The 15,191-nt window shown below is 39.2% G+C and overlaps 1 protein-coding gene across 3 annotated transcripts in view; it reads right to left on the bottom strand.

Moving 5' to 3' along the window:
* LOC111150709 (chromosome unknown C1orf112 homolog) overlaps positions 1-15,191 on the bottom strand; it is a 49,100-nt gene that overhangs the window by 14,482 nt on the left and 19,427 nt on the right. For all 3 annotated transcript variants that reach the window (XM_022508256.1, XM_022508257.1, XM_022508258.1), the window contains 8 exons: positions 9,680-9,760; positions 8,265-8,329; positions 5,030-5,178; positions 4,652-4,781; positions 3,364-3,550; positions 2,545-2,627; positions 2,142-2,193; positions 553-642 (listed from right to left, as the gene is read on the bottom strand). In XM_022508256.1, coding sequence (XP_022363964.1) covers positions 553-642; positions 2,142-2,193; positions 2,545-2,627; positions 3,364-3,550; positions 4,652-4,781; positions 5,030-5,178; positions 8,265-8,329; positions 9,680-9,760 — 837 coding nt within the window. The remainder of the gene's footprint in view (positions 1-552; positions 643-2,141; positions 2,194-2,544; positions 2,628-3,363; positions 3,551-4,651; positions 4,782-5,029; positions 5,179-8,264; positions 8,330-9,679; positions 9,761-15,191) is intronic.

Raw genomic sequence — 15,191 nt, 5'->3', positions numbered from 1 at the left:
TGGTTCCCAAGCTTGTGTCTGTGGGAATCATACAGGAATTTAACGACAATCATGCCACGACTGACGGCCTGCATCATCCAGCTTTAGCAAGAATCCTGCTGAGTCAACCTGGAAAGCACTCCCAGCCTCGGTGTGTGTCCAGCAAGAATCTTACCTGCCAGTTTAGCAAGAACTACCGCCGTAGCCCTGACATTTTTCCTCTTAGTAATTTGCACCCATCGACTTACACGTTGGTCCTTCATTATAGTCCCTAATAGGCTATGTTATATTCAGGCTTGAGCCCAGTTTTACACTGAGGCCTCTTTCCCCTACCTCAAGAATCCCAGGATAAAACTCACTTTTATCACTGTACGGCTCTGGTTTTTCTTTAACAACATCAAAATCTAAACACATCTAAAAGCAATAAGCAAAGTAATCAATAGGTCAAAAAATGATGCTCAGATCATATCAACATTTAAATGTGGAATAAATGGGGCAGTGGGAAGCCTTCAAAGAGTCTGAATCCTTTTCTCAGCAGATGCTCAAGGACAGTGACTAAGATGATGTCCTTGCCTGTTGGGGTGGGGCCATGAAGAAGAAGAGTCGCCTCAAAAGTATGGACAGGTTGGTGAGCTGGTAGCATTCTCCAGGGCAAGATTTTATCTGGGAAAAGACAGAAGAGGAGAGACTGAATTAAAATCGTGGCTTTTACAAGCTTTTATATGCTAAAATAAATAGCAGTTAATAAACAGTTTCTGAGAGAGAAGATTATAAGTTATTTAGATTTTTAATTTAGAGCTTTTCTTTGTTTTTCTTCCATTAACCTAGATTACTTTTATAATGAGAAAGCAATTTGACATTGTATTTATAAACAACCCTCAGGAATTTCTATTTCGGATTACCATTTGGATGATAACTTGATATGTTAATCTTCTTACTCAAAGACAACTCATGGAATTTTTTTTAAGATCTAAGCACAGTAGTGCAGAAGTGAATATAACTCTAGATATTAGCTCCATTAAAAGATTTTATAAGCTCAATTTTCTAGAGATCAATTCCTATCATAATACACTAGGAGAGCTTTTACTTAATTAAACAAATGTTTTTTATTTGAAGAAGATAATCTAACATAAAAATTACCTGGACCGGTCTTGTACAAGACATGTTAAGGGCTTAGAAGTGGGTACATGCTCCAGACGATTAGCCATGGAGACATACATTCCAGCTGTGAGGTTATTACACACTTCCCTGGATTTAGTCTACAACATCTTTAAACAATAAACTAAGAAATGTATGACATAATAGCTACTAAGAAATGAAGGACAAATGGACCCAGATGAGATCTTTATAAAAGGCCAGGGACAAAAAAAACAAAAACATGTCCATATCATATGGAATATATCAAGCATCTCAGAATTAAAAAGCAAAGGTCAACATTGAAAAAATTAAAATAAATCATCACTAAATCATTTTCTCTCTGTAGCTATTTACAAAGCATGACTTCTTTCCCCAAAGGCATCAATCACTGTCACATTTAGTCCCTCTCAAATCATCCTGAGATAACAAAACCAAGAGGCAGCTTATCTAAGTCACTTTAAGGAAAAAACAAAAACAAAAACAAAAAACAAACCTCTCATTAATCCACATTACAACTAACTCTTTTCTTATTTTCTACTTTGTGTTCAATTTTAAATTTACTCTTCATTAACCTAGTCTTTCTTTTCCAAAACAGTTAATAGAACTCTGTAAGATTTTGACAGTATGAAACAATTGCCCTAGTTTGACAGTTTTTGGCACATCTTTCTCAATAGCATCAGCATTAAGGGACAGGAAAGAAACTGTCAAAAAAATTTATCTATCATACTATCTGTCCTTTTGATATTCATATTCTTCAAGATTATCATATCCCTAAATGAACTGCCTGTAAAGTGAGTATTTTTTTTTTAAAGATTTTATTTATTTATTTGACAGACAGAGATCACAAGTAGGCAGAGAGGCAGGCAGAAAGAGAGGGAAGTAGCCTCCCCGCTGAGCAGAGAGCCCGATGTGGGGCTCGATCCCAGGACCCTGAGATCATGACCTGAGCCGAAGGCAGTGGTTTAACCCACTGAGCCACCCAGGCTCCCTAAAGTGAGTATTTTAGACCTTGTAATTCTACTCACCAGCTGAGCCACTATGGTGACATGGTGTGCACAGAGTTCAGCAGTCCCGTATCTGTGATACAAGAGAAGATTATCTTTCCAAAGTAATTTTTACAAGTATTGAGAAAACCAAGGTGATGAACTTCCAAAAAGCAATAAATATTCTAAGCTGCAATTTCTCCACGGCCAGGAACACCACAATATACAAAACCACCTGAGCAACAGTTACTCACTGACTTCAACCACAGAAGGAAAGAGGGAGCCTGGTTCCTGATTTAATGCTATGATACGAAATCAAACCATTTTGAGGAGCTACTAAGGGATTATCGAGACAAAATTTTTCTATAAACTTACAAGTATAAAACATCATTTACTGTCAATTACTACTATAAATCAATCCAAAAACCAAAAAAGCACACTGTACCGGGAAAGGAAGCACCATGCATCCATAGCTAACAGAGACGTGATCATATTAGCACTGAGCACAGCATTCAACAGAGCAACATCCTAATGAAAAACAGAAAGTTCATGATACATTACTATTCACATTACATTTCTCAGAACAATCAAACACCATCACAATCCAAGTAACAACAGAACCTCGATGAGAAGGCTCAACTTTCTAGTATCTGAAAGAGACTGTAACACCATTCCTTCCACATTTAATGAGCACCTGCTCTATATTAAGCATTGGGCTATGGAGAGTCAAAAGTGATTTTAAATGTGGTAACTCAGTCATTAGGATCCACAAAAATCCTAGTGCTAGATCTTAACCACTGTAAAATATCTCAAATGATATAGATCCTTATGTAAATTTTAAGAATTCTTTTCCTACAATTTTATCAACATATTTTCTACTTTAATTCCATTAAAGAAAATCAACATTATGCCCAAGATCTATAGGAGACTTGGTGCTACAGTCTACTCTCTACTTCTGATTCTCTTTATGAAACTGAATCAGGTAAAATCCTAACACTTTTCCTCTTTTCACTCTATCTTTCCGTATCTTGCCACCCAAATGCTTTCTCAAATGTTTTAGCTAGCCATTATATCGGAGGACTCTAGGATTACCATTTCCTAAGGCATAACTGAATTAAAGGGTAAAAGGTAGAAACCGAGAGAACAACATTCAAAAAGAATACACATTAACTATTCCTTTCTTCTGTACAGAAACCAAAAATTTCAACGAAAAGAAAGCAGAGGAGTAATAACCTCAGCATGGCCCAGCAGGTGACAAACTCACCAGTTCAGGGAACAAGGAGGGATGAAAGGAAGTGATAAATGCACAGAGATGAACACAAACGTGCTGATACAGGGTGACGGCAACTTCCACTTGCCCTTTACTCTTTACTCCTCGCAGATAAACAGGCAGAGAGAGTTCACCGGCACATTGCTCAAAACTGCAGAAAACAGCTTTGAACAGAGATATCCTGCAGGGAAATGGAGAACACTGAACCCAACACTCTTCACATTTAACATTTAGCAGGTACAATAATAATATGGCATATGGAGAGTTATTTTCCCAAAGCAAAATGTCTCAAGAGGTATGTATCAATGACAGTTTCAAATATGTGTGAACATGTAACCATAAAAATAAAATACAGTCACTGTTAGAGAAATTCCTTAAAGGAGAAGAATTTTTTTCCTGTATTTTTGCTTTTTACCATTTACCAAATGTTTATCATAGTACTGAACTACACAAAGACAAAATTCATCAAGGAACCTGAAATTTAAATATATATTAGCTATTATATAGAAAATAGGTGTAAGACAGAGGGGCCATTTTAAGATTAAAATAGTTTTAAGAAATCTTCATAGAGGATTTAAACAACAAATTAGAAATAGGCACAAATAAAGAGGCGAAGATGACGAAGCACGAGGAGAGACAGGTGTGAACAGCAGTGTGCCCAGAGCACGGCGCGTGCAGAGAACGAGTGTACCAGTGACAGCACGCGGAGCGACACTGGACTGCAGCGGCAGAGGGACAGATGTGGAGGCAGAGCTGGACCGGCCGGCATCGGGCTTGCGTGTCTGTGCAGGGAGGGGCGGGAGCTCACAGCCGGGCTCCACGAGGTGACTTGCTACCTCACACAGAAGGTGCACAAGGAAAGGGTGAATGCTAGGGCCCAGCAATCATGCGTGCTGTGAGTTGCAATGGCCTGGCAGCAGCGAGGAAGATGAATACGAGGAGTGATATTTCCCGGGACAGAACTGGCGGAATCCAGCATTCTGTGTATCAGAGCTCATCTTGGAATGTTAGCAAATACACCTACCATATTACCAACATTTATAACACTAAGTCTACACAAAAGCTTCTAAAACACTAAACAAAATTGATATATTTTTAGCATCTGTTTTAGATTTATGTTTATTTATATTTATAAAGTAGCAATATACGAGGCCTACACAGGAATTACTAACTAGAATTATCTGATGTAACCAAAAACTTCAATGTCAAGATCAGTCCAAATGACAGGGCATCCTAACCCATCTGTCAGGTGACCGGACGGGAACACCGCCGCGTCTGCTACCTGGCCGCAGCTTCCGGGAGCTGGCTCTCTGTGCACCACAGCGCCTGCACATGGTCGGGCTGAGACGGCAGCTTATCCATGATGACAACCAGCAGAAGACACTGTGGGAGCTGTAGGTCACAAGGCAGCTCTTGCAGGTAACAAAAACATATTCAGTAAGTCACAACAAATTGGTAAAAATACACTCTCCATATTTTCAACAGAAATCTGACTGTGATGTGTAAAGAAGTCAGAGGCGTAACTGCTTTTTGCAATTTTTTTCATTTAAAGAAAAGCAGAAGAAATTTTAAAAAGAATGATTATGTTAGGGAAATAACGTTGTTTCTAACAAGTCGTATTTATTAGATGATTTAAAATTAAAACTGTTTTGAAGCTTACCTAATTTACTGTCTAAAACCACATGCGTGAAAGGTTGGAATGTGAGAAGCTGACTGACGAGCGGGTCCAATGTAGCTAGGAAAGCGCCTGCTATTTCCTCCTGTTGCACTTCAGAGATCCTGGCAGCGTATAGGCTTGGAGGGAATTTGCTGGAAAGGGGAGGGAAAAATACATCCATTTACAGCTATCTCCTAATTTAGGTAGACATAAGTCTAAACTGATCTTCTTCCAGCAGTGAAAATATAAAGAATACACACAGCATGTATTTTATAAAACAAAATTCAAAGCACTAAATTGATACCACAATTATATAAAGACCCCGAAACTAAATACATGACTATAATTCCACAAAATTAAAAGTTTATAATTTTAGACAAATCTTTGGTATTGTTTTGATGCATTTTAACACCATTTTGACAGTAGTGTCCTTACAAAAGGACCGTGAAGGGGCGCCTGGGTGGTTCAGTTGGGTAAGTGTCTGACTCTTGATTTGGGCTGAGGTCATGATCTCATGGTCCTACAATCAAGCCCTGTGTTGGGCTCCACACTCAGCAGAGGGTCTGCCAGAGATTTTTCTCTCTCTCCCTCTCCCTCTGCCCCTCTACCTGCTTTCTCTCGCTCTACAATAAAAATGAATACATCTTAAAAAAAAAAAAAAAAGACCATGTAAATATGACTATCAAATAACCAATAAAAATACTATATATAGAAAGATATTTCTGATAAATTCTGGCTCAGTCGCTTCTGTTAAAAGTTGTTTTAAAATAAAGCAGGATGCTGAATTTGCTATGAATTAATGCTCAGAAACAAGGGCTTTGCAAGAATTAAACTGTATACTAGTCCTGGAAGAAGATGCAAAGACTTTTTCATGAAAGACTGTCTCAGTTAGTAGACTTGAAACGAAACTTTAGTCAAACCTATGTGAAGTAAAATAAAAACTTGTATTTTGGTGTATTTGTTACTTTTTGCCATTTTATTTTGAGAATTTTTAACTTGAGGATACCTGAGAAATTCCTGTCTACGTGCCATGCTCTGTTCCAGGAGCAGGTAACAAAGTAGTACAGAGAATGCACAAGGTCACTGCCTTTATGAAGTTCACATGCTAACGAAGGGGGGCAGTTAGCAAATAAATAAGCAAGTAAGTCCATAATATAACAGATGTTAGTAAGTGCCATGGAGAAAAAAATAAAAGAAGGTTAAGGTGGACAAAAAAATCCTACTGAATTTTGTTTGAATACTAGATCATTGGTGGGTTTGTACAGAGAAGTTCCATGATCTCATTGATGTCATATCACTCACTTTGGGTACCATATGGCCAAGAGAATAGAGGAAGGCAAGGGGGGAGGCAGAGAGTGGGCAGGATCTCTGTGGAAACTCAGGCAAGAACCCAGTAGTGGACAGCATCGGATGCGAGTTCTGGTGGTGAGAAGTGGCCGCGCCTGGGTACGCATACACAGCAAACACACAGTTCAAGTGTGTGATACTGACAACAGGCTAATGGATGACATGTGGATATGAGAACAAGGAAAAATGTCAGATATGACAGCAAGGTTTTTTAGGCCTGATCAATTTGAAGAATAGAGCTGCCATTTATTTACTGGGGGGGGGGGGGGGGGGGGGGGAGACAACGAAAGGGAGAGAGAATCTCAAGCAGACTCCCCGCTGAGCACAGAGCCTAATATGGGGCTCAGTCTCGCAATCCTGAGATCATGACCTGAGCCAAAACCAAGAGTCAGATGCTTTACCAACTGCGCTACCCAGGCCGCCTCAGAGTTGCCATTCAAACTGAGATGAGGATGCTACCAGGGAAGCAGGTTCTGTGCGCGGGTAGAGATGGAATGGCTGGGAATCAAGAGTTCAGTCTGGGTGAATGTGAGTTCAGATACCCTGACTGGCAGAGTTAGACATTAAAAGGGGAGATGAATTTAACACTGTGAGACGAAATGACCAGAAAGAGATCAATGAGGCCTGAGAACTAGTCACTGAGGCACACCCAACTTCAGTGAGGGAGACAAGGAACCTGCTAAGGAGAAGCAGCCAATGAGTTCAGAAGAAGATAAGACGGAGCGGTATCCTAGAAGCCAATGGAAGAAAGAGTCCGAGAGGAAGGGTCAAGCGTTGCTGACAGGTTACATAACACGAGGCTGAAAACTGACCACGGGATGCAGCAGTGTGGATGTCACTGATGAACTTGACAAGAGGGGTTTTGGTCATGTGGTGAAATGGAAAGCCTAACGAGAATGGTCTCAAGAAAAAAAAGTACAGACAGTAGTACAGACAGACAACTCCCAGGAGTTCTGTTGTAAACAGAAACAAAGAAGTGGGAAGGTGTTTGGAGGAGGATATGGAATTGACAGATTATGTTTGTATTCCTAGAGATCCCGGCACTCTGGTACACTGACAAGAAAGACCCAGCTGGGGGCGGCGGGGGGTAGACTGGTGATGCAAGAGGGAAAGGGAATGAATGCTAGAGTGAGGTCCCTGAGCTTGTGAGTGCGGATGAACCAATGCACCTTCGGAGAGGCCGGCCTCAGGCAGGCGCACAGCCTGTTCACGGGAACAGGGAGCACATGGGCTGAGACAAAGGGAGAGCAGTCAACATGCGGAGGAAGTCATGCTTCCATCTTAGTGACGTACACAGTGACGACATGAACTGACAATGGGGGATAGGGAGAAGGTGTTAGAGATGTGGGAAGTTTAAGGAGGGAGAAGTATGGAAAAAGCTGTCTAGGAGACTAGAGAGGACTGCTGGACAAATGAGATGACCAAGTATTTTAGTGTCAACTGAGGGCTCCTTGGAAGTAATTGTCAATTTCACATATTACTAGCTCCTATCTAAATTATGATACTTTTCTGTAATTTATGTTTTTTTCTGAGATGGAGTTCACTACTACTAGACTTAAATCTCACCGAAGTAAAATAAAAAGTTAAAAGATAAAAAAACAATATATCTACATACATATAACCTTTTTTTCCCGGCCTTTGGTATTTATCACCACACCAGTAATTCATCACTCAGGCATGAGGTACTAGTTAAGAATACAAAGGTAAGTAAAACTCACATGGAAGCTACTCTTTAAAAGCTTCCATCTCCAATTATTTTAAGCAAGCAGATACAAATTTACTAAAACAGTAAAAAATTACTCAGGTGTTTTATTTTAAATGGCATACACTTAAAGTTTGCATGGTTCAAATGTCACGTTACGTTCTGACAATGACATGGTGTTCTTCTTACCTGTGTATCTGAAGATAAAGCTGGTGCAGTGTACAGCAAGAATCAGAAAGTAAAGGAAGAAATTCCTAAAATAAAACAACTCTACTCATTCTTTGTATGCACTGTGCTTTTCTAACACATATCTTCTCACAAAGACATGCAAAATAAAATAAAATCCTGGATGTGCCACGTTAAAAAAAAAATAAAGGTTCTTGCATGAGAATAAAAAGGAGGATAAGGCTAAGCACCTAATTTACCACTAACACTATCACTATAACCACAGTTAGCAGCTAGCACGTACTGAATACCTACTAAGTGCTCAGTAGACATGCAGGAAATGACTTTAGTATATCACTTCATTTCACTTTAGCCCTCTCAAAAATCTTATGACACATTATTATCCCCATTTCACAGAAAACAAAGTTAAAGTATCAAGTAACTTGACCAAGTCACAAAGAAAAAACAAGGCTAGGATCCGAGTACAGCTGTGATTGCTCCATTACAGCTAGGCTATCTCTTAGGAAGTAAAGCAAATAGTTCTTACTGTATTATAGGATGTAGAAAAAAGCTCTCATTAACTTTTAAAAATTAAAGATTCCTTTGATAGAAAAGGATTGATTTAAAATGGCATAATTCGGCACAATTTTGCCTCCTACATACCAAACAAGTATCAGATGGGCAAGTACCCATTAAGTGCCATTGGTGCCAGGACCCTCTCAGCGGGCCCTGCCATTGATGTACCCATCCTACAAGTGCAGGAGCCAGGGTCCGAGCAGCCAACTACAAAGTGGCAGCCGCCCAGCTCGGGAGCACACAGAACAGGCTGGCAATGTGTCAGAAGTCAGTTTGCCTGCCACAGAGCCCTGATCATAACAAAGCCATTGGAGATCTTTATCTCTTCCTCCAAAGCAAGGAAGACAAAGACAAATTCAACAGGGACAGAGTATTTTTTCTTAATCACCAAAATGTATTACTAATGATATTTCTTTGACTAGCTGCTCTAAGCATTCTCTGCTCTTCTCTCCAAATAATCGGCCTTGATAACTTACCTACTCTATTCATGTATCTTCAACTATCACTGCTATCCTGATGACTCCCCAATATGCAAGTGTTCTTAAAATCAGTATACAGTTTTAAAGCTTTGAACATGTCAACAATTAAAACATTTAAAATACGGTAGAATTTATAAACACTATTCAAAGCCAAACTGAATTATCTTCTGAAAACTGACTTGTGCTTATATAAGTAATTTTATTCATACTTATACTTACCGATGTAACAGATGTTCAACATTTAATATTTTAAAATGAAACCTGTAAAATATATTCTTGACAAAATAACTTCAAAATATTGTTTTTGGTGGTAATGACAAAAGCAGGACAATTTATAATTTATTGTGGATTTCATATTTACACATTATAAAAAATAAGCCTTACCTTAGTATAGTGCAAAAGAGAGTTGGCAAAGAAACGACACAATTTGAGTGTTTTCTGAAATAATTTATAGTCAGCATTATCCTGTTCCAAAAAAAGGAAAAAAGAAAGCATAACGAAAAAGAAAATATGAAATCAGCTAAACGTATGAGACAATATTTTCTAAAAAGATCTGTTAATAAACAGAGTATACACATTTTCCAAGCAAACCTAACTCTTCTCTGAACTATTGTTAGAAGCAACACAAACACCAAATGACAGATATTTCAAAAAATTAAGCTCTACTGAAAAGAAATCTTAAGTTACAAAGCAAAAGAGGTAGGTGATCATTCCTGGTTGATCTGAAAGTGAAAGAAATTTAAATACCTTATTGCTCTTTGCTATACGGAAATGAACAGTCAAAAGAAAAAAGTCTCCAATCAATACAAGAATGAGATATGAAAGCAAACAGGAAAAAGATATGAGAAGAGAGTTCACAGATAATATAAACTGTCAATAAATTAATACTGAAAAAATTCAAATTATAACCTAATTATATATCTTTTGAGGAAAAGGGGGGTGGGCTATTTGATTAGCAAATATGAAAAAAGCTGATAGTATCCTAAAGTTGCTGAAGAAGTGAGGTAACAGGCACTTTGTTTTACCATTCCTAGGAGCATCAGATAATACACTCCTTGCATTATTATTAAAAGCTAAAGTGTTGAACTCCCTTGATCCAGGAGCAGTTCCACTTCTGGAAATATATCCTACAGAAACACTAGACAGCACAGAAATGCAATGCAACATTTTTATATAGTGAAAACTGAAATGAATGAAGTATCTGTCAAAAAATTCAAGGTATTTTCAGGGCGCCTGGGTGGCTCAGTGGGTTAAGCCGCTGCCTTCGGCTCAGGTCATGATCTCGGGGTCCTGGGATCGAGTCCCGCATCGGGCTCTCTGCTCAGCAGGGAGCCTGCTTCCTCCTCTCTCTCTGTCTGCCTCTCTGCCTACTTGTGATCTCTCTCTGTCAAATAAATAAATAAAATCTTTAAAAAAAAAAAATTCAAGGTATTTTCATAAACTGTAATTGCATAGAGCTGTTACAAAGAATTGGGTAGCTGTATCTTCCCAGACACAGAAAGCCCTAAGATAATTCAGTAAAAAATCAAGCTATAAAACAATATGTATATAATCCTATAATTATTTAAAACTGTGTGTTGTGTTAGTATTTGCTCCCTAACCCCACAAAAATAAGTCAAAACTTTCCCTGTGGATCTCTCTATAAAGATAAAAGTAGGATTTCACTTTCCATGTTAAATCTTACTGTAATGTGTGAGGGTTTTGTGAGTAGGTATCACATTTATAAACTGATAAAACAGCGGCTGAGTGTATGCAGGGGAGATAGAGACTATGGAGTCATACTGCCTGGACTGAAACCCCAGCCCCACTACAACTACTACATACCTTGGGAAAGCTATTAAACCTCTCTAAGACTGCAATGTGTGGCTTATACTACAGTTTATTTGGAGTTTTAAAGTGTCTGACATCTGGGCAACTTAACTCAATAAATGTGGGTTGTTTTGTCACTTCAAGGTATTAATACACACTATAATCCAAAAAGCTTAAATTAGTACCATAAAATTAAGTCAAATAGATACCTTACTATCTTTAATTCTGAGAATAATTTCATATGAAGTAACATAACTTTAATGTTAACTATGCTTGATTTCTTTCCAGTATAGCAAAACCTTAAGTAAACCAATCGAAACAGCAATGGACGGTCCATTAATTAAATATGACCCTTTTTTATTTTTATTAACAATATTTGGAAACAGTTAATTTCCTCACCAGAAATCAGATGAAAATTCACCTTCTGTGATAATAATAAACATAAATTTTCTCATAAAGTGTTATAGAAGCTTAAAATTATGGACATTAAAGATGAATCTAGGGACGCCTGGGTGGCTCAGTTGGTTAAGCGGCTGCCTTCGGCTCAGGTCATGATCCCAGAGTCCTGGGATCGAGTCCCACATCGGGCTCCTTGCTCGACAGGGAGCCTGCTTCTCCCTCTGCCTCTGCCTCCCACTCTGTCTGCCTGTGCTTGCTCTCTTGCTCTCTCTCTCTCTGACAAATAAATAAATAAAATCTTTAAAAAAAAAAAATTAAATTAAAAAAAAAAAAAAAAAGATGAATCTACGCTGACCATGTAATATACTCAGTAAGAAATCTTAGGCTTAGGTGTTGTATCACAAGAAATCTTCCCTGACTCCGTGACTGGGTTCCTACCTTTACTCCCATTAGCCAACATCAAGTTCTCCAAAGATCACACCATTCTCTAATTACCTGTTTATTTTTCTCCTAGCCTAGACTGTAAATTGTAGAGGACAGAAAATGTGGCTTACACAGAATAAGATCTCTGGAAATGCGTATTAAATAAATGGCCAGTGACACACAACTTACCATGTTTGCCTGCTTTCAATTTTTCTTTCTCATTCAAAGGAAAATTGTGGAATTTTCCCTTGCAATCCTTCAACCAAAGGATTGAAAGGATTAGTTTGGTTGAAGGATTAGTTTTGGTTCATCACTAAGCGTACTGATTCAATATAGAGCTTTTACGTTGACATTTTCAAAAGGCAAGTGTACGATTTATAATCCCATCTTCATATACTGATTAATTAATTTATATTTTATAAGATTTTATTTATTTATTTGACAGACAGAGATCACAAGTAGGCAGAGAGGCAGGCAGGGGCCGGGGGGGGAAGCAGGCTCCCCGCCGAGCAGAGAGCCCGATGTGGGGCTCAATCCCAGGACCCTGGGATCATGACCTGAGCTGAAGGCAGAGGCTTTAGCCCACTGAGCCACCCAGGCGCCCCTATAGTGATTAATTTAAAGCAGGAAGTGTGTAGGGGTGCTTGGTTAGCTCAGTTAATTAAGTATCTGCCTTCGGCTTGGGTAATGATCTCTGGTTCCTGGAATCAAGCACCATGTCAGGGTCTCTGCTTGGCAAGAAGCCTGCTTCTCCCTCTCCCTCTCTGAACATGTGCGCTCCCTCTCAAAGAAATAAATAAATCTTTAAAAAATTACACATATATAGTTATAATAAGCTATATATTTATGTAGAAAAGGGTATGTTCACTTTCTAAATAGCAACTTCTATAAGCATTATATGAACAAGTTAGCAATTACAGTGGAAATTAAATTTATAGTAACTGCCTTACAAATAAAATCTCCCTATCTTTATAAAAAACTAAATCATTGGTGGTTAAAAAACTAAATCATTGGTGGTTAAAAAACTGTATGTTAGAGTCAAGATGGCAGAGGTGTAGCACACTGAGAAGACATCAGGTTGCAGGAGTTAAGCTAGACAGTTATCAAACCACTGGGAACACCTACAAACCCAACAGGAGATCAAAGAGAACAGCAGCAATTCTAGAAACAGAAAGTCAACCACTTTCTGAAAGACAGGACGTGCGGAGAAGAGAATCTGAAGCCACAGGAACATAAACCACAGGGGGAAGGGCCGGCTCCCGGCAAGTGGCAGAGCAACGGAGCACTAAATCTGAACGTTTAGAAGTCTGCTCCACTGAGGGATGTTGCTCCAGAGGCTAAGCGGGGGTGAAGCCCTCGTGGGGACAGTGTGGTCTCAGGTCCCACGGGGTCACAGAAGGATCGGGGGTGTCTGAGTGCAGCAGAGCTCACAGGTATTAGAGCGGGGAAGCCAGCTGCAGAGACAGAGCCCAGGACTGAGCTCTCAGCTCTGGGTTACCTTAAACTCCGATCTGAGGCACAGTCACGCCACTGCTCTTTCAGCAGGGACCCCACAAGTGGCAGATCCAGGGAGACCCACCGGAGGAGCAGAGCGGCGGGAATCTGCTGGGTTTGGACACCAAATGGGGCCATGTGCCAGAGACAGAAATGCTCGGTCACAGGCTAGGGAACCTCAGAGCACGGTCGGAGACCAGGGACATGGGAGGGATTAATGGCTTTTCTCCGAGGGCACACTGAGGAGCTGGGCCCGAGCTCTCGGCTCCTCCAGCTGGAGACTGGGCGGCCGACATCTTCATTCCTGTCCTCCCAAGCAGTTCGGAAAGCGCTCAGGGAACAAAAGCTCCGAGCCGACCCTAAGCGGATTGCTTAGCCCGGGCCCTCGCAAGGGCGGTGCAGTTCCGCCTGGAGCAAAGACACTTGAGAATCAAGGCAAAGGCCCCTCCTGCGAGGATCAGCAAGAACATCCAGCCAAGACCAAGCTCACTGATCAAGAACAGCGGAATTCAGAGGAGAGGAAAGCAAAGCATGAAATTCATGGCTTTCTCCCATGATTCTTTAATCTTGCAAAGTTAATTAAATTTTTTAATTTTATTTTTTTCTTATTCTAATTTTAACTTTTCCTTTTTCCTCTTTTAAAGATTTTTAACTAGTTTATTTTAACAATACCTTTCTTAAAAAAAATCTTTTTAAACCTTCATTATTATAGTCCTATTTTATCCTTCATTGTATCTAACTTTATTTTTTGTACACACTAAAAAACCCTATACAGGGTTTTTTCTTCTAAAGAATTCTGGGATACAACTTCTTCTAATAGATCAAGATATACCCTAAATCTAGCACAGGGCTTTGTTTTAGTCTCCAGCCTGAGCAAATTCTACCCACTTTCTTTTCCCAACCAACTTATCAACTCCTTTTTCAGAGTATTTTGAAATTTTCATCTTTGCAGTCATATTCCATCCCTTCATAATGTTTACCCTTATTTTTGTGTATATACATATATAAGTTTTTCTTTCTTTAAAATTTTGGGAGGTAGTTTCTTCTAAGGGACCAAAATACACCCCAAATTAAGTCGGTGGCTCTGTTCTATTCACCAGTCTAATATATATATATATTTAAAAATTTTTTTTAACTTTTTATTCCCTTTCTTCTCCCCATGATTTGGGGGTCTCTTCTGATTAGGTTAACGCACATTTTTCTGGGGTCTTTGCCACACTTTTAATATTTTATTCTCTCATTCATATATTCTTATCTGGATAAAATGACAAGGCGGAAAAGCTCACCATTAAGAAAAAGAACAAGAGGCAGTACCGAAGGCTAGGGACCTAATCAATACGGACATTGGTAATATGTCAGATCTAGAGTTCAGAATGACGATTATCAAGGTTCTAGCTGGGCATGAAAAAGTCACAGAAGATATTAGAGAAACCCTTTCTGGAGAAATAAAAGCCCTTTCTGGAGAAATAAAACAACTAAAATAGAACCAAGCTGAAATCAAAAAAGCTATTAATGAGGTACAATCAAAAATGGAGGCTCTTACTGCTAGGATAAATGAGGCAGAAGAGAGAATTAGTGATATAGAAGAACAAATGACGGAGAATAAAGAAGCTGAGCAAAAGAGAGGTAAACAACTACTGGACCACAAGGGGAGAATTCGAGAGAGAAGTGATACCATAAGATGAAACAATATCAGAATTGGGATTCCAGAAGAAGAAGAAAGAGAGGGGGGAAGAAGGTATACTGGAGTGAATTATAGTAGAGAATTTCC

Source organism: Enhydra lutris, unplaced genomic scaffold, assembly GCF_002288905.1.
Source record: "Enhydra lutris kenyoni isolate GAN:26980312 unplaced genomic scaffold, ASM228890v2 scaffoldscaffold24, whole genome shotgun sequence".
Taxonomy (NCBI): Eukaryota; Metazoa; Chordata; class Mammalia; order Carnivora; family Mustelidae; genus Enhydra; species Enhydra lutris.
The sequence above is the reverse complement of the archived record's forward strand: the minus strand, read 5'-3'. Positions and strand labels throughout refer to the sequence as shown.